This window comes from Myotis davidii, unplaced genomic scaffold (genome assembly GCF_000327345.1).
Source record: "Myotis davidii unplaced genomic scaffold, ASM32734v1 scaffold332, whole genome shotgun sequence".
Lineage (NCBI taxonomy): Eukaryota > Metazoa > Chordata > Mammalia > Chiroptera > Vespertilionidae > Myotis > Myotis davidii.
Genome location: NW_006285779.1, coordinates 3,936,891 through 3,962,126, shown reverse-complemented (window position 1 = coordinate 3,962,126; position 25,236 = coordinate 3,936,891). Strand labels below are relative to the sequence as shown.

At 49.2% G+C, this 25,236-nt stretch overlaps 3 protein-coding genes across 8 annotated transcripts in view; 2 read left to right on the top strand and 1 right to left on the bottom strand.

The window, feature by feature from the left end:
* SLF2 (SMC5-SMC6 complex localization factor 2) overlaps window positions 1-4,957 on the top strand; it is a 42,896-nt gene extending 37,939 nt beyond the window's left edge. For all 3 annotated transcript variants that reach the window (XM_015559343.1, XM_006756548.2, XM_006756547.2), the window contains exon 20: window positions 1,672-4,957. In XM_015559343.1, the coding sequence (XP_015414829.1) occupies window positions 1,672-1,707 (36 nt within the window). In that variant the 3' untranslated portion in view covers window positions 1,708-4,957. The remainder of the gene's footprint in view (window positions 1-1,671) is intronic.
* Window positions 4,958-9,922: 4,965 nt separating this feature from the next.
* Window positions 9,923-23,553, top strand: SEMA4G (semaphorin 4G). 4 transcript variants are annotated; one of them, XR_001512674.1, is made up of 17 exons: window positions 9,923-10,029; window positions 11,006-11,036; window positions 12,902-13,369; window positions 13,488-13,636; window positions 13,913-13,975; window positions 16,803-16,901; window positions 17,013-17,106; window positions 17,252-17,365; window positions 17,568-17,737; window positions 17,821-17,990; window positions 18,270-18,414; window positions 18,577-18,799; window positions 19,192-19,307; window positions 19,434-19,594; window positions 19,796-19,857; window positions 21,235-22,291; window positions 22,423-23,553. XR_001512674.1 is itself a non-coding variant. In XM_006756546.2 (15 exons), exons 2-15 carry the CDS (start codon window positions 13,246-13,248, stop codon window positions 22,065-22,067), a joined length of 2,523 nt encoding a protein of 840 aa, XP_006756609.1. In that variant the 5' UTR covers window positions 9,923-10,029; window positions 12,902-13,245; the 3' UTR covers window positions 22,068-23,553. The 4 variants fall into 4 exon arrangements, 1 of the variants encoding a protein (XP_006756609.1); XR_001512675.1 differs by lacking the exon at window positions 11,006-11,036 and having other exon boundaries at window positions 13,242-13,369; XR_001512673.1 differs by lacking the exon at window positions 11,006-11,036.
* Window positions 23,554-24,232: 679 nt separating this feature from the next.
* MRPL43 (mitochondrial ribosomal protein L43) lies at window positions 24,233-25,236 on the bottom strand (the record flags this gene model as incomplete). The annotated part of the gene is made up of 2 exons (XM_015559275.1): window positions 24,233-24,915; window positions 25,032-25,236. Coding segments are annotated over 2 exons (447 nt in total), but the record flags the coding sequence as incomplete, so codon positions are not given.

The window sequence follows — 25,236 nt, the reverse complement described above, 5'->3', positions numbered from 1 at the left end:
CATTTAAAGTTTACAGTGGTTTTTAGTATATGTAGAGTTGTACAGCCATCACCACAAACTTACTTTAGAACATTTTTGTTACTAAAAAAGAAAATAAATCCCATATCCACTAGCAGTCACTCCCATTCCCCTACCACTATTCCCATTGCACCAAGCCCTAGACAACTACAGACTTTCTGTCTGTATAGCTTTGCCTGTTCTTTATATTTCATATAGATGAAATAATACACTATGGTATTTTATGACTGGCTTCTTTCACATAACATAATGTTAAGTGAATTCATGTTGTAGCATGTATGTTCTTCTATTGCCAAATAATATTCCACTGCATGGATATATCACATTTTATTTACCCACTTATTAGGTGGGCATTCGAGTTGTTTCTATTTTCTGGCTATCAAGAATAATGCTTTTCATGCATATTTGTGTACAGGTTTTTGTGTGAACATATCTTCTTAAGTGAAAACATCTTGGGCATAAACCCAGGAGTAGAATTGCTGGGTCATATGGTAATTCTGTTAAGTGTTTTGAGGAACTGCCAGACTTTTCCAAAGTGGCTGCACCATTTTACATTCCCACCAGTCTATTTGAGGTTTCTAATTTCTCCCCATTCTGTCAACACTTGTTACCTGTTTTTTACTAAAGTTTAATGGGGGGTGGGAAGTAGAATCTCACTGTGGTTTTAATTTGTGTTTCTCTAATGACTAATAAGCATTTTTCATGTGTTTATTAGCCATTCATATAGCTTCTTCGGAGAAATGTTCAATTTCTTTGCCCATTTTTTAATTGAGTTTTTATCTTTATTATTGAATTGTAAGAATGCTCTTTATACTCTTAAATACAAATCCCTTAGTAGGTATAATTTGCAAAAGTTTTCTCCCATTCTGTGTGTTGTCTTTTTATTGTCTTGATGGTATAGTTTGTAGAACAAAAGTTTTTAATTGTGACGAAGTCCAGTTTTATCTCTTTTTTCCTTTTATGTTTTTTTTCCTTTTGTCATGTTTTTGGTGTCATATCTAAGGAGACTTTATTTAAGAGAGGTATTGTTTAAATACCTGCTATTAAGTTTTCCATCATGCTTGTTTACAAACGAACTTCTCAAATTTTAATGTGCATAAGCATCAACAAGGAATTTGTTGAAATGCAGATTTTTATTCATTGTCTGAAGTTAGACCTCAGATATTCTGCATTTCTACCAGGTTCTCAGGTATTGCCAATGCTGCTGGTCCAGGGCCTAGGCGTTGCTTATATTTTTTATCAAAGTAACAGGAATACTAAATATTAATTAGGAAGCAATCTCACTATTTTATGACATTTTGACTCCCTTGTTGTTGACTCCCTTCATAAGATATGCAAGCCCTATTAGAGAAGTCTTTGAGAAATCTTAAGCTGTATTAATCTGCTCAACATTTTACTTAATTTTAAATATCACCCTCTAAATGTGTGTGTTGGTGAAGAGAAATCATCTTGTACTTACCTTATACTTTTTAATTGTTAGACCACAAAATATGAAACTTAAATCTGATTATCATAAATTTATAGAGAATTATATAATATAAAGATTTTATTTCTTTTGTTATTAAAACTTGATGATGATAATATGTGTTATAAAGATTAATTCATAATTTGGTTTTTCTTTATTCTGTTTTTTTCCCCTCTTCTATTTTCTAGGGGCAACTTCATGACTTCTGGGTTCCAGATTCTTAACAGGAGTTGCAACAGCAAATATATGAACCAAGAGAAATTCAATAAGAGCCTTTCCTAGAGGAGTATAAAGGGTTACTACAAAATCCAGCGGAATGCTAAGAAAATGGGCAGCAAGTGTGCCACTGGAATATCTAGTTTGAGGCTGGTAATAAAAGAAATTGCCATTTCTGAAGCAGATATGAAACACAATCTGCTTAATTAAGGCAATTGGCCTTTTAAAAGAGTAGAATCCTATAACAGGCGGGAAGAGTAGAAGCAGCTTATAGTTGCATGTCTTATCTGCCCCTATTAACTAACTCCTCTGTTAAATGATAAGCCAGTGGTGTTTTTTTTTGTTTGTTTGTTTGGGTTTGTTTTGTTTTTTATTGTATTTGTGGCACTTGGATAATCACATGAAATATGTAAGAAAAGATTTGGACCAATGTGAGAAGTTGTACATGGAAACCAAGACCAAGTTCTAGTTGGGTTTAATTTTCCCTTTTGGTTTTTTTAAAACTTAATGGAAAACTTTCAAATGAGTTTAGTAACAAAAAGGATAAATCACTTGTAACTCCTACAAACCATAGGAGGTTCCAATCCATGCATTTTCCTTCACTATTCAAGATTATAAATCTGTTAGGTTTTTTAAAATACATTTAAATGGTTGAGAAATAGAAGGTATATTGTCAGATCCCCTTAAGGGGCAAAGGTTAAGCTATAAAATAGTGGCTCTGTTTTCATGCCAAAACATTCATATGCAGGTTGTTTTAATTTCCAGTGCATTTTTTAAAATACCGGTTAAATCATAGAATCTTGGCTAAATCTTAGAATTCTTGCCCCTAGTAGCCATATTACAGAAGTGTCTGTATTGTAAAAGCTTAAATATCTGGACAAGTTTCCAAAACCTTATTTTCATGAGTATATAACCTTGGCAGAAACCTGAATGGTGTTTATTCTTTAGAACATTGCCACATGTGTTTGCACATACACGTGTGTTTGTGCTTGTATTTTAAAGTTGTTGCACTTAAAAACCACAGCTGCTCTAAATTCTTAAACACTGGAAAGCCACCCTTTGGTTTAAATGGTGGAGGGTTAGTGGAAATACATATGCTGGTCTTAGCCCAAGGGCCCTTTGAAGCCCTTGGTAGTAATAGACTCTTATTAGCTCTGAAAAATTCTTTTGTTGACTGAGTGTCCCTTTTAGGAGGGTTTCTTTCATAAAAGAAAATTCCAACTTCTTTTTTTCTTTCAGTATTAACTTGGCTGACATTGCTAGCTATCGTGAGCACTCTGAGGTCTCCAATTGTGGGGGGAAGATGATGGGAAAGGGAATTGGACTTGATGTTTGTAGTTTGATAGAGGAGAAAATAAATTTTGGAAAATTAGCTTTCTACCTCTGAATTGAGGCTTAGGAGTAAAAAACATTCTATCTTTAATTTATCATTTAAAATACTTTTGAGCCCATGTCAAGCATTGAGCAGTTAGAGATTTTCTAGGGAAGACTAAGTAAATTCAGTTCCTAAGAACCCTGTCAGACCAACAAAAGTTTTATTCTGTATTGAGTTTACTGGTAAGAATATTAACTTGATACTACCTCTTAAGGGTATTGTTAGAAAATGCCACTTATGGTTAATGAGATAGATACAAAGAGTTATATTTGACAGAAGCTTGAAACTCTGGCATCTATCTGCCCAACAGTGGGGGCTTTCACTCTGTAATTTAATACTTTGTAGATACATTATTTGTGTGTAATTTTATAAGTGTTCATATTTTTCTCATTTTGCATTGTGTAAAGTGTACAAAATCTCAAAAGTATAAAATACTGCTTATATTGCTTGTAATTACAGTGTGTAAATATTTTCTAATGTGTACATTGATGGGGGGGACAAGTGGGTTATTCAGGTGTGTTTTTTTTTAAGTGACCCTTTTATATTGCAGTTTCAACAGGTAACTGCCCATCAAATTTAAAACCACTTTGATACATTTTTATTTAGCAGTTCCAATAAGAAAAGTCTCTATTTTTAATTATCTTTCTCCATTAGAGAAATATGCTTCATGTGTCCCTTTAAAATAAATGGCCAAACATCGGTTTGGACTCTTGTACTTGTGACTCTGGTAGACGGCTTCAGTCTCCAGGTCATATTTCAGTCAGTATTTGCATTCAGGTTCTCATAAAAATTGTGTGATTCTCTTTTAGCACAAGTAGCCCATGGTTTTTCTCCCAAATCAAGTACTACCCTTCTCTCTCTTGAGTCCCCTTGCTTTGTCTCCCTCCTGCTGTTGTTGCCCACCCAGTGAATGGGATGGTAGTGGGGGAGAAAATGTTCATTGCACAGAGAATGTCAGGCCAGTTTTGGGACTTGGCAAACAAAGCTTGCACTGAGTGGTGGTGTGTTTGGCAGTATTATTACTGTGCCAAAAAATCACCTTGTCTAATTTTCTGGATATGTATGTCAAACTTCCTACCCTTATTGCAAGCTAAAATTTAAGGTATTTGTAAGTGTTTATGCTTTTGTGTGTAACTGTTTGCCTTTTCTAAACTGCTTTTCTTGTTATCTGAAAATACAATTCTATTCGTTATATCATGTTAAGTGAAGATGCTCTCCATGCACAAAATGCATCTATGTAGCAGTAAAGTAACAGCATTTGTACATTTTCTGTCTATCTCCTGACGGCAATGGTGCCTTTGTCACCTTTTAGAAGGTTGGCATTTTGTTTTTATTTTGAGATACAAGTAATAGCTTGCTTTTGACTTCACAAATATCTCCCCAGATGTAAAAGAGAGAAAATGGTGTGTTGTCATCCAGGCTCAGTTGGAACATTTGCATTTTTATTTCTGTCAAGCAAGTATAGTTGGTGGGGACTGGCCAGTAATAATGTGTCAAGTCTTTAAACCAAGAATAATTTTTACATTTTAAAATAAAAAGAGTTGATCCATTAACAAGTGACTGAGTTTGAAAATTAGGAAAGGACTGTCCTGATTCACCTCCACGGAGGCAAGATTAGGGTGCAGATGGGTGGGCATGAAGAGCATGATCTGTGGTTATTTATTACTTCTTAACAGTGTTGGTGCACCTCTAATCTGTGTGTTTCTTTTCCCTGGGCAGTCCTGTCAGCCAGTTAATCCACCAGCTCCTAGGCAGTTTACAAGGAGATACAGGTTTTCTTTTTCTTTCCTTTTTTTTTTTTTTTTAAAGATTTATACTACATCTTGTTTAAAGTCCTATGAATGTATGTGTGCGTTATTAAAATGGCTTTTTCTCAGTTTGAACATGTGTCCAGTAATATTTGTTTGGGAGTGGGGATGGTTAAGTATCTGGAATGTCCTGTTTCTTCACCTGCCCCATTCCCTGCTTTTTAAACTAATTTCTTCCTGTTTTTAAAAAATATATATATATATTATTGATTTCAGAGAGGAAGGGAGAGGGAGAGAGATAGAAACATCAATGATGAGAGAGAATCACTGATTGGCTGCCTCCTGTATGCCCACCCCCCCGGGGGGATTGAGCCCACAACCCAGGCATGTGCCCTTGCCTGGAATCGAGCCCAGGACCCTTCAGTCCTCAGGCCAAGACTCTATCCACTGAACCAAACTGGCTAGGGTTTCTTTCTTCCTCTTGATTTGGATTCTTCAGGCAGTCTTTAGTTTGATGTCTCCTGTTTCTGGAATAAATACTTAAAACCATAGTTGTATATAGTTCACTTTTATATAACCAATTAATAATTTGCTATATACTTTGCAGTTAGGAATTCAGTAATCTCATTCTTACATTACCTCATTCGCTATGTTCAACAACTGTTGAGTCCCTACCTACTACCTGCTAGGCACTCTTAGGATTCAGTGGTGAACAACAAACAGAGCTCTCATGAATCTTACCTTCTGGTATCCAGGTGAAAATACTTTCTGATATGGGGCAAAGAGAACTGGAAAATAATACTCTTGGCCTGACACCCCTGTTCTAGAGTCCAGGAGAAGCTATACAATGTGGAGGCAGGGCCGGATCACTTCCAACCTGCCAGGCAGATACAGCCCTGGATATACCAGCTGTGGGGACATTGGTTGGCACCACCTCACAGGAGTTATGAGGTCATAGAAGGGCTAAAAAGGATTGCCAGAGGCCTTGGGTCTCGGTATCATGTTGCTATTTCTCCCTTCTGACAGGCTAGTTAAAAGGAGACAGCCTGTAAGCATTTTTCTCTGACAGTGGAGGAGTAACAGCATAGGCAAAAGCAGAGACATTGCCTAAGAACTGGGAGACAGGCAGCACAGCCTTGTACAAGGTCCTTGCCCTTGCACTTAGTCATGACCTCAAATCCCAGATTCACCAGGACAATTGTTTGATCCTTGGCAAGTTACTTAACTTCTCCGTGTCTTAGTTTCTTCATCTGCTAAAACGAATAATGAGTTTGTGAGGGCTAACTGAGCGAATGCATGAAAAATATTTAGCCAAATCTTGGCATATAGCAAGAACTCAATAAATGCTAACTGTTGTTAGTTAGCTCTAAGTTGAGGCTCTTCTCAGATGACAAAACTGGTCTTAAGGCACTTGGGCTTCATTGACATCTGAGCAAATACCTCTTGAAACTATGCATGCTCTATTTTTTCTGATCCAGTGAGCCCCAGAAGCTTCTCTGTCCAGGTCTGCCTCTGCTGGTAAAAAATTAAGGTGGTGACTTTTTAAAACTCGGCATGCTAAAGCCGAGAAAGGGGTGGTGGGTGGTGATTTCCCAGCATTTTGTGGACATGTCCTGACACTCCCTTTTCCTTGCTAACCATTCCCCAGGCTGGAGTTAAGAGAGGTCAAACCAGAAGGCCCAGCTTTGGGTCTGACTCCAAGACGACTGGCTGGGAGGAAAACTTAACAGGCAAAACAGGCTTCTGAGGCACTGTGGATCAGTAAGACGACAGCATTGTTGCGCTGGTGACAGTCCCTGCTGAAGCAGCACCTCAGCTGTAATGTGGCCAAAGTAAAGATCACACCACCTAAAGGGAGAGTACTGGGCAAGCCAGAGGTGGCGATGGCAAAACAGGAACAGAAGTGCTGCCACAGTGAACAGCAAGCAGAACAACTTGACTAGGCCAGAGTTGGGTTTTTTTTGCCTCAGGGAACCTCTGCTCAAGTTTCAGGAGTTCATACCTACCCCCTACACCGAGGATCCCTGCTACAGTGAGTAACTGCTCCGCCAAGCCTGGAGCCAAGTGCTGGTGTGTAGGTGGCTGGGGACAACCGCACTACCCGCAGCCACTTTCCTTCAGCAGAACTGGGAGAACAGCCTAGCAAATGCAAATACAAAACCTACATTTGCGTTCTGTTTGGAAAGTATACCAGGTTTTCAAATGGGATCCTCTTGCAGCCACACTGTGAAACAGGCAAGGTGGTGACTTTAAGGATGAGTAACAACCTGCTCACAGAACGACCTACCTCCTGTGTCCCTGCCTGTGACACAAATTCATAGCTAGGTTAGGATTAATTTCTTGGTTTGCTTTCGAGTCTCTTCCGCTGTCCCTCTTCTTTTTATTCATATTTCATCAGCTTGATTTACAAAAAGGAGTATTATCAATCACAGGGGCTTACTATAGAAAGTTTCATTAATCGCCATTACATCTGATCATTTCATTAGATTCAGAGATTGAAGTGGGAGGACAGCAGAGAGAAATACATTGTGGTCTGAATATTATCAGAGGTACTGAAGTATCTGCCCAACTACAGTGTAGCAAGTGCCATGCTGGAACTCAGCATTGTGATTTATAGTTCGGTTCAGATGAAAATGGTGAGGTGCTGAGTCTGCCATCGGAGCACCTTCGAGGAGAAAGGCTTGCCTCACACAACCTAGGTGAGTGGGATGTTGAACCTACCCACCAAATCACCTTGGCCTACTTGCCACCTCCTGAGGTCAAGTCGGCACTGAGTTCTGTGAGACCACGAGGAGATGTGCCCTTAGCCCACTGGGCACCCCTGCAGTTTAATTTCTCTCCTATGGGGCTCACAGTTTTCCTGCCCCTCCTCCATTGTCACCCCAACCCACTTTCCCACAAGGACTGCAGATGTATTTTTCTTAGCCATGTCTTTCCCAGTCTTCCCAACTTGGACCTCCTTACTCAGCTCTTTCAGGATTTTCTCCTGTGGTCTTTCCCAAACTACTTGTTGACTTTTCCCTTCTATTACCTACTAGGAACGCTCCCATCTCATCAAATCAAACTCATCTTCCTCTCTCATGCACTTTCTCTTCTGCCTACTCCCCCAGTACAAACCTACACATTTCTGCCTTTGCTCTGGTGATACCCCATTCAGGCTACCCTGTTCCCTTCTCTGGTTTTCCCATTCCTGATTGCTCCCTCTGTAAGCACAAGAATAATTTCAAGGCAAGTTACTTAACTTCTTAGACCGGCCGTGGGCAAACTAAGGCCCAGCCGGATACGGCCCATTTGAAATGAATAGAACTATTGAAATACAAGACCGTACCCTTTTATGTAATGATGTTTACTTTGAATTTATATTAGTTCACACAAACACTCCATCCATGCTTTTGTTCCGGCCCTCCGGTCCAGTTTAAGAACCCATTGTGGCCCTCGAGTCAAAAAGTTTGCCCACCCCTGTCTTAGACCCTGTTTTCCCATCTTTATTTTTTTTAAATATATTCTATTTATTCTTTACAGAGAGGAAGGGAGAGAGACAGAGAGCCAGAAACACCGATGAGAGAAAAACATACTGGGGATGTGCCCGCACCCCAGGTACATGCCCTTGACCGGAATCGAACCTGGCACCTTTCAGTCCTCAGGCTGATGCTCTATCCACTGAGCCAAACCGGTTTTGGCTGTTTTCCCATCTTTAAGATAAGCTATTAATCCCTCAGAATGGAATGAATGCACAATTTAAAAAAAAAAAAGCTGTGCACTCTTTGTAAATGTGTGTGTACACTTTAAGCATTTCTCTCCAGCTACCTCCCCCTCCACATATACACACATCCTGTTGGCAGAATGCTGGGGGAGGTGGAAGTGTGATGTGAACCTGCTGTCTAGTCACACACAGCAGCCCAAACTATGAGATTGCACATGAGGAAGTGCCAAATTGAGCTCTGAGGAATTCAGAAAAAGAAGGATGATGTGTCTCCCTGTGTCAACCTTAAGTTAAATAATGACAGAGCCTCTTGAATCTGCACCTGTTCTCAACCCAGTGCTCATTCACCTGTTCCCCCACCCTCTGTCCCTGCAGAGCACAGACTCCTAGGCACATGCAAGAGTCAGTGACCTATGTCCCTGGGGCCCTCCTCATGTTGGTCCTGCTCTTGGGCCCATATCAATACTGTCATGGATGAGAGAGGATCAGGCCAGGTCATGGCTAGAGTTCAGGTTTGAGTCAAACCCTAGAGAGGTCTTTAATAGGCGGTGGGAAGAAGGCATGGCCTCAGTTGAGGGCAAACTGAAGGGCCCAAGATGGTGTGGGAGGGCCATTCTAGTTGAATTAAAGGAGGTGGGGAGTTGAGTCTGCGGGGGGCTACTGATTAAGGTGACTGAGCTTAGGAAGGACAGGACATTTCGTTGCCCTGGAGGGCTTCACTGAAAGATCTGGAGGGAGAAAGATGCCCAAGGTGAGCTGAAAGGGAGGCCGGTGTGACCCAGTCCCTGAGGAGCTGCGCCCCAGGTAAGATTTGGTCGAGCGGACGGGTACAAATAATGCTTGTGGCTTATTATCCCCAAAACCAGCATTTTCTGTGTGCACTTCTGGTCCAGCTGTTACTTCATCCCTCCAGACCCGACCTCCACCCACCCAAACGTGCGACTGACAGGCCAGGCGACAGGGATCTGGAGCTAAGAATCAAGACCCTGCTCTGCGTCAGAGCTGACCCATGCTTGGTCTCCACGCACTGTGGCCCTCCGCACCCAGGGCAGGGAGCGCAGGGGCGGCAAGAAGTGAGGACGGGCCTCGGGCTCTCAGGCTCTGGGAGAGTTTTAAGCCCCCAGAGGGCAGGTTGGTCCGTCTCTAGCAGGAGGAAACCCTAGAAGGGAGAGGGGGACTATCAGCCGTTGGCGGCACTGGGGGTGGGAGGCTACCACCAGGGGGCAGTATTGGGGCTGCGGCCTCGGGGGCGGGGGCGCCAGTTGTCGAAGAGCTGTTTGTGAGCCTTGGCTTGAAACTGTGTAGGGTGGGGGGAGTGGAAGAAGACAGCAGCACCTACTCGGCACCCTACCCGGTCGGCCCGCCTTCCAGGTCCCCGCCCCACCCCCGGCTCCGCCTCCACCCCGCCCCGCGTCTGACCGCGGCCCCTTCATCCTGCAGCTGGTGCTCTGGGGCCGCGGAGCTGTGCGTCGCTGTCTCTATGGCCCGGGATCCGAGCGCAAAGGTGAGAGAGGCAGGGAGTGCGGGCGGTGGAGGTGCTTGGGCTGAGGTGGGCGCGGACCGGGCCAGGCCTTGCCCACATCCATTCCACCCTCCAAGCTGGGCGAGGCCTTTCCCACCGCCAAGTCCCCCAGTCCCTCATAAAGGCTGTAGAGGGGCGCGGGCCAGGCCTCCGGCCGCGCGGGGTGCAGACCTGGGAACGTGGAGTCGGGGATCGGTGCAGGGCGGGGGCCGCTTGGCGAACAGTGTTCTCGGGATCTGGGTCACGTCTCCTGATGTCGGGCGGGATAGAAGGAGAGCTTGTCCTCGAGCTGCAGCAGTAGAGACTGAGGTTAGACCCGAGGAAAGGAGAGAACCCGGGAGGAGATGGTGGAGGAAGGAGGCAGCGGGGGAGGGGCTCTCAGGCCAGGAGAGACCACCATCCCATTGGGCAGAGGGAGATACCTCCCCCACTAAGCAGGTGGACCTCTGGATTGAAGACTGAGAGCCTGCTGATCCTACATTGATCTTGCGGGGGGGTGGGGGTGGAGGCGTCTCCCCTCCTCAGTTCCCTCTGCCCTAGGATCTGCCTTAGTGGGAAGGTGATCAGAGTCCAGGGGCTGACCCTGAAGAGCAACCCAAACTCTGGAACCAGGGGTGGAGTGTGGGGTGTGGACTGGAGACCTTGAAGCCTTGTTGCCCCTAACCCTGTCCTCTCTCCCATATCTAGAACTGCAGTATACTTGGGAGTAGAGGAGTGCCAAGTTACCTGTTTCATTCCATCTTTCCTTTACTAAAACCAGGGGCCTCCTTCCTCCCTTGCAGAGCAGCCTTGACTCATGAACCCATCCCATCTGAGCCTCTGAGGTCAGAAGCCTCCCCCCATCACACACACACACACACACACACACACACACACACACAGTCTGGCCTTAGAATTAGGACATTGGAGAGCGAGGTGGGGTTCTGCTCTTAATCTCACCCTCCGTGGCCACTTGCAGCATCCAAGCCTGCAGTGAGAATCGAACCCCTGTATGTACATATGCTTGTACATCTGTATGTACGTTTGCATAGATGTAATTGTGTGTTTGAGGACTGTGAACATACATGTACTTGAACTTTCTGTGAACATGACAGTGCCTGAATCACTATATCAATGAGTTTGTGTGCATGTCCCTCCACATATGTGTATATGTGCAGAACCCACTGTGAATGGTGTACAATTCTTCATATGCACATATGTGGGTTTATAGCATGCTTGTCAACCTCTACGACTGTGTGACCTGCTGCGTGAATGGGCCTGTAATTATAACCTTACATGTGAATACATATGAATGCATGTGGTAGGCCTTTTATGTGAACATATGTATGCACAAACCTTCCTGTGGATGTGTGTGTGCATGATTCTCCTGAGTGCATGTGTTCACAGCCCTCCTCTGCATATGTATATGTGTATGTACCTGTTTGCATGCACCTCACCCTCCTCTGGACACATGTGACTCTTGTGTAAACCTGTGTAAGTATGCCATGCATCACACTCTGAGTGGTTCCTCTGATCTGGGCTGTGTTCCTCCTGCCCAATCCTAAGGACTGATTCCTCCTAGCCATAGGGCTCCCCCCTCCTTTCTCACTAAGCAAATAAGAGGCCCCAAAGGTAAATAGGTGTGCCTCCACAGTGAGGAGTGGAGCATGGGCAGTTTGCCTGGGGCCTCCTGCTGCCCCAGCCCCTAAACCAGTAGTTGATGCTCTTTCTGTGGTCCAGGGACCCTCTTCTCTCTACGCATATGCCATCCCCCCCCCACACCCGGGCTCTGCCCACCACAGTGCTGACCTTCACCTCTTCAATAAACGCTCCGAACGCCTGTTCTTCCTCTGGCCAGCTCTGGCCCCTCCCCTCTCCTCAAGGCCACATGGTTAATATTTGACCTGGAAGGGAAAGGAGAGGCCAGTGACCCTCTGGTCCTGTTTGGGAGCATCTGTTTGGGTGGGTCAGGCTTCCTCCACACCTAGCCCAGCTCAGGAAGTCTTCAGAAGCCACCTCAGAGATCAGGCCTGTTACATGGCTCAGAGGAGGCCACCTACCCGATCCCATCCCCAGCTGGTTGGCTTGAAGGAGGGTCCAGGTGTGGGAATAGTCTGCAAGATATGCCGGGGGAGGTGGCCAAGAGCTCAGGGATCCCATTGTTTGCCTTTTCCATGTTGCTCATGTCTATTAACTGGCCTTTTACAATGGAGCCTCCTGAATAGACATTACACTCATGCAGCCAGCAGGGGCAGATACCCCCAATGCCTGTGAGTGCCTGTTTGCAGGTAGGGACATGTGTAGATGCCTAGGCAGAGGGTGCAGTACAGGCTCGAATGGGCAGGGCAGAGATGTGCACCCCCTCAAAGAGGAATGCTGAAGAGAAGTGTCTAATTAAAGAGAAATTCCAGAGGGAGCTCTCAGGCCCGGGAAAAGAAAAAACAAAGAGAAAACAGGACAAAATAAACAAAGACCCATTAACCGGCTCTGCCCAGGCCTTCCTGCATAAGGCACCCCCGCAGGCAGCAAGGGCAGCTGCTGCCCAGCTGGGTCTCATTGTTGGGAGGAGAAGGCATTCTCCCTGAGAACCCAAGCTCCACCAAGATGGAGGTCTAGCTAAGCTTCTGACTTGGCCAGAGAAGGACTATTACCTTGGGTTTGGTTTCGGGGGAGTCAAGGGTCTTGTAAGGAGGGCAAGTTCCACCCAACTTCCTGTGTCAAAATGACTGAGTCAACCCTGGCGTGGGAGTTCTATGGATGCTTGGCCACCTCCCTTCAGTACTGCCTGTAGTCTGGGGGTAATGTCATCTACCCTCCACCCACACACAGATCAAAGGGCTTTTTTTCCTGTGTTGTTTTTTTATTTTTCCTTCAGAAACCAGATCTCAGAGAACCAGGACTAGCCCTGCTGTCCAGGCAGGGAAACCTCATCAGTGACCTACAACCCCTCTGACCCAACGACTCCCTCTCACCATGGAGTTTGTATTTGATGCAGACAGGCAGCATGTGATCCTCTGACCTCTGACCTTGGATTTCATGGCCATACAGCCCTATGATTCCATGTCCCCCCAATTCCAGGACCCTCCCTGGCCCCATGACCCCTGACCTTTCAAGTGCTCTCCCTGGACCTTGACCCCTGTGACTGTTCTTCCCATCATCCCATTGACTCTGGCCCTGGCTCCCCTTGGGGGTCTTGTTGGTCTGGGCTTCCCCAGGAAGATGTGGGGGAGGCTCTGGCCCCTTCTCCTGAGTGTCCTCACAGCAACTGCAGTCCCCGGACCCTCGCCACGAAGACCATCCAGAGAACTAGATGCCACCCCACGGATGACTATCCCCTATGAAGGTTAGACCAACTCTCCACCTCAAAAGGCAGCAGGGGCTGGGGCTGGGGCTGGGGCTGGGGCTGAGGCTGGGGCTGGGGGCAGGCCAAGAACTGGGCTCACAGCTCCTGCTCTCCCCAGAACTCTCTGGGACCCGGCACTTCAAGGGCCCCGCCCAGAACTACTCAACACTGCTGCTGGAAGAGGCCTCAGCAAAGCTGCTGGTGGGAGCCCGGGGCGCCCTGTTCTCTCTCAATGCCCACGACATAGGAGACGGGGCTCACAAAGAGGTCAGCCCCTGAAACCTGGACCACCCAGAGGGTCTCCAGCTTCATCTAGCTCCCCAGGGCCTCAATTTCCTGAAAACTCTGCAGCCTTCCATAGCTCCCTGGTCAGACAGTTCTGCCCTTCCCGGCCAGGTCTCTTTTACACCCTATGCTCCTCCTGAATCCCCCACCCCATTTCCCCATTTCCTGGGGTCCTATCCCTGGTCTCACAGGTAATAGAGAAAGGCAAGGGTATTGGGGTCAGTGCATCAGCCTTTCTCCCCTTTCCCCCCTCTCCAGATCCACTGGGAGGCCTCCCCAGAGATGCAGAGCAAATGTCATCAAAAAGGGAAAAACAATCAGGTATGTGGTCTGCCCTGTCCCCAGCTCCTTTCCTCCTTCTCCTCCTCAACTGGGGATATCAGGGTTGAGAACACAGATGGAGAGGTAACTATCAGCCAGTCAGTTGCAGCAACCTCCATAAACACTGTAAGTGCTACTGGAGTGGCAAGCCCCGGGCACAGCACTTCTAATTCAAACATCTGGTGACCTATTAGCTTGGTCTGTGATGGCATCTTAATTTCCTCTGGGCTCCCAAATAACAATCATGATAACAATAATTAATCTCTAGTAAGTGCTGACAGCTATTATCTCACCTAATTCTAAAATAACCCTGTGAAATAGTATTGTTCTCCATTTTAGAGATGAGAAAAATGAGGTTTTGGTCAAGGAATAGCTCAAGTACTCAGTATTCCATGGAGGGGTGTTGGTGAAGTGTCAGTTCTTTCTGACTAAAGACACAGGGCGTCTGCAGGGGTCCCTTGTCTGACTATGTAACAGATCTATCTGGGGAGCTTTTAAAAATATGCACTCCCAAGGCCCATTGACCCAGGGATTCTGATTGAGTGAGTCAGGAGTGATGTGTTTAAAGAGGTGCCTCTTGGAGCTTTCATCAAAGGCTGCCTCCTGGTGCAGCGTGGATGGAAAATGGGGCTGGGAGGCAGGTGGAGCCCAGGCCACAAAGGGCTGCAAATGCCCAGCTGGGGGTCTGGATTTTATTCTGGGACAATGGGCACCCTCACCCAAAAGGCTCAAGATTCTGCAATTCTAACACGCTCCCAGGTGAAGTTGACACAGCTAGTCCCTGGAGCACACCTTGGGTCTACAGAACATTTCCCAAAACATATGCTGGGGAACATTAATTTTCAAAAGAGGGATTTAACAGTCAGATGAGTTTGGGAAATGCTGCATGCTCAATCCCATAATGCATAGCAACACCCTTCAGGCTCTAAGAAGTTCCTGGTAAAGGTAGGTTTTAACCTGTGGTTTCCAACTTATTTGACTACAGAATTCCCTCCGCCCCACCTTTATTAATGCAAACATCTTGAGGAAACATTACTTACTATAGGAATAGTTATCCAGCCCCAGGCATCAGATGGATTAAAATGGAGTCTGAAGGCAGGAAAGGCAGTAGGGAGGTTGGGGGCATGGTGTGGGTCAGAGGAGGGATGGATGCCAAAATACTGCACCCAGTGAGGGAGCCGGATGAGACAAAGACTCCTGCACGGATTCAAACCCTGGGTAACAGGCAGGAGGAGGAGCCATTAACAAGGCAAAGAAGTCGAGAGGGTAGTAGCTTAGGGCATTTGATGGGCAGAGAAGGCCAGTGTGGCTGGAGTAGGGCAAGGCCAGCGTAAGGGCCAGAACCAGGAGCATGTCGGACTCTATGTTCAGGACGCTGGTGAGCCACTGAAGGCTTTTTAAATATAGCAGTGACATGATCTGGTTTAGATTTTTTTAAATGCCTTGGGAAAAGTGGGTTGCAAGAATATGTTGATTGGTAGAATATCTCTGGAAGGGAACTCCAGACAATGGTAACAGCCGTCTCTTTTGAAGCAACAGGGATAAGAAGGAGATTCTGTTTACAACATATTCCTTTGTACCTTTTGAATTGTACACTGTGTGCACGTATTCCCTACTCATTGAATAAATAAGTCGTTTTCTTATAAAGAGTGACGGATGGTTGGGAGTGCTGTCAGGTAGTTGCTGCAGTAATTCAGGGAAGAGTTAATGGTGGTAATTTGGACTCAGGCAGGGGCAGTGGAGGGGAAGTGGACCAAGTCAAGAGACATTTAGGACAAAGGCACATTTCATCAGGGAGCAGGTCTGAATGTGGGGGTGAAGGAATGGGAAGCAGCAACAATAACTCCTGGTCTCTGGACTGAGTAGGATGCAGGGAGGAAGAAAGGAGGGAAAGACTGGATGAACTGGTTTAGGAGGGAAGATGCAGGTTAGGGAGGAGGGGATGAGCTTGCTTTCTGACAAGGTGAGTTTGATGTGTCTGGAAATATCAGGTAGAGAGAGGGCCAGAGCCTGAGGATAGATATGGTAGGGTCACTCCAAAAGGGTATGGGAGCTCCAGGATTGGGAGACATTGCTGAGATGTGAGAGAAGCATGTTAGGGTGGGGAGAGCCTGAGAGTACCTGAACTGATGGTGCAGGAGAAGCTGGCAGAGTGTATCATGTAATATAAGATAGAGGGGCCCTAGCTGGTTGGCTTGACGGATAGATTGTCAGCCTGCGGACTGAAGGGTCCCAGGTTTGATTCTGGTCAAGGGCGCTTGCCAGGTTGAGGGCTCGATTCCCAGAAGGGCGCATGCAGGAGGCAGCCCATCAATGATTACGCTCATCTATTCCGGCCCAGGTTGTGCTGAAGTGTGCCACGTCCTCCTAGTGTGTGAAGGCAGTTGGAAGGCATCACCTAAGTGTTGAAGCGCTGATCCCATCCCCAAGGAGCCAAAAGGTATTTGAAGCGTTTGGGTCTCTTTCAAGGTCATCGTATTGATGTTTGATCATGGATAAGTGTGTAGAGTAGGCTGGAGAGTTTGGGGTATCTCGTAGGTCCATCTTCCTGGACTGCATGTGGTGGGTAGGTGGGTTGCTTGGTTGGTTGGTTTGATATATATTTTAAATAATTTAAAAAAGAGATAGAGGGGAGAAGAGGAGTCATGCCCCTGGGGGGCCAAAGGAGAGCGAGTTCCAGGGAATAGTCTGTGTTCTGGGCACTGGGATCTTGGGAAGAACTGCGAGTCCTGTGAGTGAGGCTAAGAGCCAGACTATCAAGCCGGACTAATGGAAGAGGCCTCTAAGGAGGCCCAGGGCTCACGGCCCTCCCCTACCTATCCCACAGACCGAGTGCTTCAACCATGTGCGATTTCTACAGCGTCTCAATGCCACCCACCTCTACACGTGTGGGACTCATGCCTTCCAGCCCCTCTGTGCAGCCATTGTGAGTATGCCTGTCCCAGTCATGATCATTGGTCCTTGACCCCAGCCTGGTCTGACCTTGGGCCCCTGCCTTTCCTTGGAACCACTGACTTTTGAACTCTCATTCCCCCAGGATGCTGAGGCCTTCACCTTGCCAACCAGCTTCGAGGAGGGGAAGGAGAAGTGTCCTTATGACCCCGCCCGTGGCTTCACAGGCCTCATCATCGGTGAGCATCTCTCCTCCCCACTCCTCCCTCATCCACAAGCATGCTGTGTGATGGACATAGATGTCATTGCTAGGACGTGCCACCATGTGCGTTATGTGCCTTGTTGTATGTGACATGTCTCATGCCTGGTATGTCCCTACCCCAGATGGAGGCCTCTACACAGCCACACGGTATGAATTCCGGAGCATTCCTGACATCCGCCGGAGCCGCCACCCGCACTCTCTGAGGACTGAGGAGGCACCCATGCACTGGCTCAATGGTTAGGAGAATGAGGCTCAGGATGATGGGGGGCAGGGACTATTTCTTCATCTTTATTCCCTTGGGCTGTTGACCATCCTTTCCCCAAATCCCCAGGTGAGCCTGCCTATTCCTGGGTATTCTTGAGTGAGGGGTTAGGGCCAGAGGGAAGGGAAGAGACACCCAGCCTGTCTCCGAAGCCACTTGAACTGCCCGACCCGCAGATGCTGAGTTTGTGTTCTCCATCCTGGTGCGGGAGAGCAAGGCCAGTGCAGTGGGTGACGATGACAAAGTTTACTACTTCTTCACGGAGCGTGCGGCTGAGGAGGGTTCTGGCAGCTTTGCTCAGAGCCGCAGCAGCCATCGTGTGGCCCGTGTGGCCCGTGTGTGCAAAGTGAGTAGGACTGAGGTTGGGGCAAGGGTATAGAGGCTGAACCACTGACCCTGGCCCCTGACCCCATGCCCCTGCCTCACCAGGGAGATCTGGGAGGGAGGAAGATCCTACAGAAGAAGTGGACCTCCTTCTTAAAGGCGCGTCTCATCTGCCACATTCCACAGTATGAGACACTACGTAGTGTCTGCAGCCTGGACGCTGACACCTCAGCCCACACACACTTCTATGCGGCCTTCACGCTGACCACACAGTGGTCAGTGCAGGGACAATGGGGAGGCAAGAAACTGGGGACAGCACAGGGGCTGGAGCAGAGGATAAGACAGGATGCATTGTGGGGGGGGGGGGGTCTGGCTGCAGAGAGAGAATTTTAAGCATGTCTAGCTAGCCTGGGGCTGGAGGCCACAGTGGCCTATTGACCCTCAGGAGGCCTGGAGCTGGGGTTAACCAGGGTAAGTGGGCTACAGGCTGGGCAGGTGGCAGACAGGCAGGCTCCCAGTGTGACTCAGCCCTCTCCCCTATGTATTATCCCTAGGAAGACCCTGGAGGCCTCAGCCATCTGCCGCTATGACCTGACGGAGGTGCAAGCTGTCTTTGCAGGCCCCTACATGGAATACCAGGATGGTGTCCGGCGCTGGGGCCGTTATGAGGGTGGGGTGCCGGAGCCCCGGCCTGGCTCGGTGAGGGAGCAGGCCTGGGGTAGGGTGCTCAGTAGACAGAACCCTTGGGAGGGACTGGAGGGTCTGGCCCTGTGGGGAGCACAGGCAGGAGGACAAAACCCGTGGGAGAATAGGATCCTTGTGGGGAGTCCTGAGGTTCACCACCCCTGTCCCCTACCCCAGTGCATCACAGATTCATTGCGCAGCCAAGGCTACAACTCATCCCAGGACTTGCCATCGCTGGTCCTGGACTTTGTGAAGTTGCACCCACTGATGGCTCGGCCCGTGGTGCCCACACGTGGACGGCCCTTGCTGCTCAAGCGCAGCGTGCGTTACACACACCTCACAGGGACACCTGTCACCATGCCTGCTGGACCCACCTATGACCTGCTCTTTCTGAGCACAGGTGCTTCTGACCCCTGGCCTAAGCCCTCTGGTGACTGTTGACCTGTCCTTTGATCCCTGTTGACCTCTAGTCCCTTGATGACCCTTGGTCACAAAACCCTGGTAACCATTGATGTTGATTCTTCAATGAACACTCACTACTGGCCCCCAGTGAACACTTGGTTTTGGTGACTTCTGACTCCTGTCACCAACCACAATGACATTTGACCCTGATCACTAATGCTTAACTCAATTCCTGCCATGACATGCCCAGAGTTCCCATTGTCCTGAGGGCCCACTGCTACTGGCTGAATCCTGTCCCTGACCTCATGACTCCCGAGCTGGTCCCATACTGCAGGGGGCCAAGAGCAGATTCCATTGCTGGGATCTGACCTTCTGCCCTTTTCATACCAGCTGATGGCTGGATCCACAAGGCTGTGGTCCTGGGCTCTGGCATGCACATTATTGAAGAGACACAAGTGTTCAAGGAGCCCCAATCTGTGGAGAATCTGGTCATCTCTCCAATGCAGGTAACCCCTGACTCATGACCCTCAAAATGCCAGAAAAGGGGGGTTGGGAGGCTGGGCATTGGCTGTGTACGTGTCTGTAAGTGGGAGTGGGGTTGTTGCTGACTAGCTGTCCTCTCTGGCTCCCAGCATAGCCTTTATGTGGGGGCCGCTAGTGGAGTCATCCAGCTACCACTGTCCAGCTGTTCCCGCTATCGCTCCTGCTACGACTGCATCCTGGCCCGGGACCCTTACTGTGGCTGGGACCCCAGCACTCGTGCCTGCATGGAGACCAACATCGTAGCAAACAGGTCTCAGGGTAGCAGGTGGGAAGTGGTAGGGGATTTGAGGGTCCCATGTGCCCAGGGACTCAGAGCCTGAGGGGAACAGGAAGGCCTGCCAGCTGTAGGGGGAGTGGGAACCAGTTGTTGGTAACAGCCCTAATGACCCCGCCACTGGGGGACCTGAAGCCCAGTTCCCCTTGTTCATGAGTCCTGGTCTTCTGTCTCCAGGACCGCACTGATACAGGATATAGAGAGAGGAAACCGAGGCTGTGAGGGCACCAGGGACACAGGTAAGTGATATTCATTTATGTGTGTGGGTCTGGCTGTCCTCCTTACCACTTACATAATTTGTATGTATGTAAGTGTATGTCTCTGAATGGCTGTGTCTGTGTGCTTTCAGATTCTGGCACAGAGTAAGTGCTCAACAAACATTTGTTGCCCAAAAAAATTATAAATGAGGAAACGTGCTTACAGCCAAGTGGAGGGAGGAGGGGCTGGAAATCACACAATCACACAATTAATTATAATTATTTCCACTGGTTTTTGTTACAAAAGAAATAATTACAGCAATGACAAGGGTTTGAAGGATAATGGGTACTTCCCCAAAGAAGATCAGATGACTGAGGTGATATGTGAAGAGCAAAAGTTAGTAATTATAGCTAATATGTACTGAGTACTTACTATGTGCTGGGCATTCACATACACAACCCCATTCATTCTCTCAGCACTCCCCTGAGAGAGGTGCCATTATCATCATCCCCACAAGGGACAACCTCTCTGAGGCACAGGGAGAATAAGTAAACTGACCGAAGTCAATCAGGTATTAAGCGGCAGGGTCAGAATTTGAACCTGTGCCCAGCAGTCAGGCTGGAGTTTGTGCTTTTGATCACCGCTATGCTCTCCCCCTCAAGTTAACCAGGCAGGTGGGGGTCATCGGGAGAGGGATGTCACCCAAGCAGAGGGAACAGCAGGCAGAGTGAGCTTAGTGTGTTTGAGCAACAAGAGAAGAGGCTGGAGAAGTGGGCCGGGACCATGCTAAGACAGGGGAGTGGCATGATCAGCTGAGTGTTTTTAAAAGGTCACCCCACTGCTGCATGAATGGGTTGGATGGGGACCAGAGTGGGCCAGCAGTTGGGGAAGAAGAGAAGTGAACAGGTCTGAGGTAGATTCCAGAAGCAGAATCTTGGGTGAGAGTTACATACAAAGGTGAGGGGGTCGGGGCAGGTGAGAGGCAAGGGAGACCCCCAGGTTTCTGACTTAAGCACCTGAATGCTGGTAATGCTATGCACAGTGATAGTAATTTGAGGAAAAGATTTGGTGTAGTTTGAGACAGAAGCTTTAGCCTTAGTTCCTGTGACATGTACAAGAGACTCATGTTGATGCCCAGCATGCGGGAGATATTCAAGTCTGACGCTCAGGAGAGAACTCTGTGCTGGAGGTAGAGATTAGGCATCGCCAGCAGATGGCAGGAATTGAAACCACAGGGAAGGGCCAATGTGAGCCTTCTGTGTGAGCAAAAATGCAGAGCTTGGCCAGCTGTCACCTTGATTCCAGATTCTATGCTTGATGCTGGGGACATAGCAGTGAGCCATCTGGCTTGCCATCTCCAGTGCCTTCCCTAGGGCTGGCAGGCGCTGACTGCTCCTCCTGTCCCCTACTTTCTCCAGGGCCGCCACCACCACCAATGAAGACACGCACTGTGCTCCGGGGTGATGATGTCCTCCTGCCCTGTGACCAGCCATCCAATCTGGCCCGGGCCTTGTGGCTGCTCAACGGGAGCATGGGGCTGAGTGATGGGCAGGGTGGCTACCGTGTAGGCGTGGATGGGTTGCTGGTGACAGACACACAGCCTGAGCACAGTGGCAACTATGAGTGCTACGCTGAGGAGAATGGCCTCCGCACCCTGCTGACCTCCTACAGCCTCGTGGTGCGGCCTGCCACTCCTGCCCCGGCTCCACAAGCCCCTGCCGTGCCTGGGGCACAACTGGCCTCTGATATAAGGCTGCTCTATGTGCTAGCCATCGCTGCACTTGGTGGCCTTTGCCTCATCCTGGCTTCCTCCCTCCTCTATGTGGCCTGTCTCCGGGGCGGCAGACGAGGGCACCGACGGAAATACTCACTGGGTCGGGCTGGCAGGGCAGGGGGCTCTGCTGTGCAGCTGCAGACAGTCTCCGGCCAGTGTCCAGGAGAGGAAGATGAGGGTGACGATGGCGAGGGGGCTGGAGGCCTAGAGAGTGGCTGTCTCCAGATCATTCCGGGGGAAGGAGCTCCAGCCCCACCTCCACCACCCCCACCACCACCACCAGCTGAGCTGACCAATGGGCTGGTGGCATTGCCCAGCCGGCTGCGCAGGATGAATGGCAACAGCTACATGCTCCTGAGGCAGAGCAACAACGGAGTGCCCACAGGGCCCTGCTCCTTCGCTGAGGAGCTCAGCCGCATTCTGGAGAAGAGGAAGCACACACAGCTCGTAGAGCACCTGGACGAGAGCTCTGTCTGAGCCCAGCGTCCCAGGACAAATGCTCTTCCAACCAGCCTGTCTGCCCAGGCTGGGCTGCTGCCTCCCAACACCGCCCTACCTTCACCGCCCCCCACCCCTCAACTTCAGGCCCTTCTAACTTTTGATGTCCCTATAGGGCTGGCCAGAGTCAGGCCCAGCCAAAGTCCCCTCAGTCTCCACAGACCCATCTGTGAGCAGCCCAGGCCAACTGGTTCTCCTCAGAGGTAGGTGCTCCCTCAGGTTCTTCCGCCCCAGCCCCAGCCCCAGTTCCTATTCCTTTAACCTGAGCACGTGGGAGGAGAGGACCCCATCTTCCTGCCCATTCATCTGCTCAAATCCTCCCTCTTTCTCTCAGGCAGGGCTTGCAGGTCCAGATGGCCTCAATGTCACCATCCTCTGCATGGCCCCATGTGCTGGATGGTCCTGACACCAGACAAGACCTCTGTAGCCAAAAGAGCCACTTGAGCCCTACGTACATTCACATGCACACATGGAAGAATGTCTACCAGCTGGGCTGCAGGCCCCCACCCCCACCTTCTGGTGCATTCTTATCTCATCCCCTTTTCTGGGCTTTGGGTTCCCTCCCAATTGCCATATCCCATCCTATCTAGCTATCTAGTCCTCTTCCCTAGTCCCAGCCCCCTATGATGACCTCTATCAAGAACTTGGGAAGAGGCCGGCGGTGGGAGGTAAGACTGTATCATTCTCCTCTTCTCCCTTAATGTGTAGCCCTTACGCATCAACCTCCCCCCATCCCCCCCACCAATGCCCTTGGTCACTCTCAAGAGTGACAGAGGCAGAGTTCTAGGCATGTCCCTCACATACACGTGCTTACATTTCCACTCACATGCACCTTATGAGCCTCCTCTTGCTGCCTCAGACCTGTCTATCAGGTTTGGTCCATGGACATTTCAGAGAGAGCCCTCTCTGGTGTAGCTGTCCTTGCAGACACTTCCCTAGGACGGGCAACCCACACTGCACTCAATGAGCCAGCCTCCCTTTTGGGGACCAAGCATTTGCTACCCCTAGATCAGAGCAGGAGGAAGATCTGATAACTCACCTGGCACATGAAGCCCGTTCTTGGAACTATGCAAAGGGCAGAGGCTGGGAGTTTGGATGCTTGGCTCCACCCCTGTCCTACCTCACCGGGGCACTTTTAGGGTCCATGGCCTCTGAAGTCTCCAGGCCCAAATGGGACAATCAAATCCTGACTGAGCTCCCCCATTCCCTTGGGTGAGGATGACTGTTATTTTTGTAGCTGAGAACGTGGGATCCCACGGATTTTTACTGCCCTTCACCCTTCCTCCCCCACCTCTCCCCCACAATGAATGTATTTATTGTGAGATGGTTATACTCTTTAGGAATGCCTCCAATCCCCCTCCCCCTCCAGGTGGGTGGAACGGACATGTGACAGTGGGGAGCCTGGACTCCGCTCCTCTACCCCTCCTCCACCCCGTTGGTTAATAAATACCCTTTTCCCCATGACTGTGAGTAGTCTGCTTGGTCTAAACTGGCCTTCCCCTGCTCACCAGGGGACAGGCTTCTGAGTCTATGGAGAAGTGCTGCAGGGTTAGGTCTGCTCCCCACAAAACCATTTGCAGAGGAATCTGGGATCCTCAGCTTCCATCCTGGCTGCCCTTTGTTAAGGCTCTCACTAGTAACTGATCATGGCATGAAGGGCACAACAAAAGTAGAGTGGTTCAGGATTCATATAAAGGTTTCTAGGTTTTTACCTCCTACCTCTTTTCCTCACCATCTTCCCCACCTTTTTTTTTTTTTTTTTAGCTAAACCCCTAGAACAGTGGTTCTCAACCTTCCTAATGCCGCGACCCTTTAATACAGTTCCTCATGTTGTGGTGACCCCAAATTTCATTGTTACAAATTGAACATAATTAAAGCATAGTGATTAATTACAAAACAACATGTAATTATATATGTGTTTTCCGATGGTCTGAGGTGACCCCCAAAGGGGTCACGACCCACAGGTTGAGAACTGCTGCCCTAGAAGATGCTCCCCATTGACCAGTAACCCTGAGAATCACTCTCTCCAAGGGTCAAAGCCTTTGATATTAAGCATCCTGAAAGGTTTAGTACATGCCCCACTTCTGGTTTTATGATCATGAAAAATGGGGTTGTGCTCAAAATATTTTGAAGTAAGACCTCAGGTGTGACCGTGGGCACATTTATTCATCTCAGTGTTGTCATGTACACGCATTCATATAGCCTCGCCCAGCGCCAGGTTCACAGCAGAGAAGGTGCTGGCGCTCTCGAGCTCAGTGGCTGCACAAACAGGACCTCCGAGACGCTTCAGAAGCCATGCCGAGACCTCTGTCATCAATTTGGATTTCAAAGAGGAGGAGGACCCAGGAAGAGCCCAGAAGACTCTCAGGTTTCAGCAATGCCAACTGGCTAATTGAGACACAAGGCCACTGCCCCTCGCAGTGGGCACCAAAAGCAACAGGCAGCTCTTCTCTGTGCCGAGCAAAAGTTTTAGCACCAACTTTCTCTTTCGTGGGCTCCATCTGTCCGTCTGGGTTTGTAACCCCCGGAACCAAAAGAGGAGGAACCGCCTTCACTGGGGCTGGGGCTGGAGTCGGGGCAACTCTTCACTGCGCTTGTCCCTGGGCGGGGGCAGGACCCTGGGCCTCTCGGGGGCGCAGCCCGCCCCGCGCCGTCGGCTTGTTGGTGAAGGGGTGCCACTGGCCCTGGACGCTCGGGCTGTCGGTGTGGAAGGGCTTGCGGATGCGGATGATGTCCAAGCCCGACTGGGTCGCGAGCTTCTTCACCAGGGCCGTGATCTCCTCGACCGACTTGCTGTTGAGGCTCTCCTCCCGCACCGCCCCGTTCACTGGCAGGAGGGAGGTGGGTGAGAGGCGGCGGGCCGGTCAGACCTCAGACGCGGGAATGGAAACGGGCCCGCCCGCCCTCAGGCCGCCCCGCCTCCGCCCCCTCCGGCCCACTCACGGTATTCGGCCACGACTCTGGGCACATGGCACGGCCGCGCGTTCACGTATATGACGACCCCCGGGTTCTGTCGGGCGAAGTCGGCCACCTCCTGTTCCACGAACTCCCTGGGAAACCCCAAAAGGGTGAGCACCGTGACCCCTGACCCGGGCGACCTCTGCCGGGAGTCGCTGCCCCGCGCCCCTCGCAGGCTCACCTGGCGCCG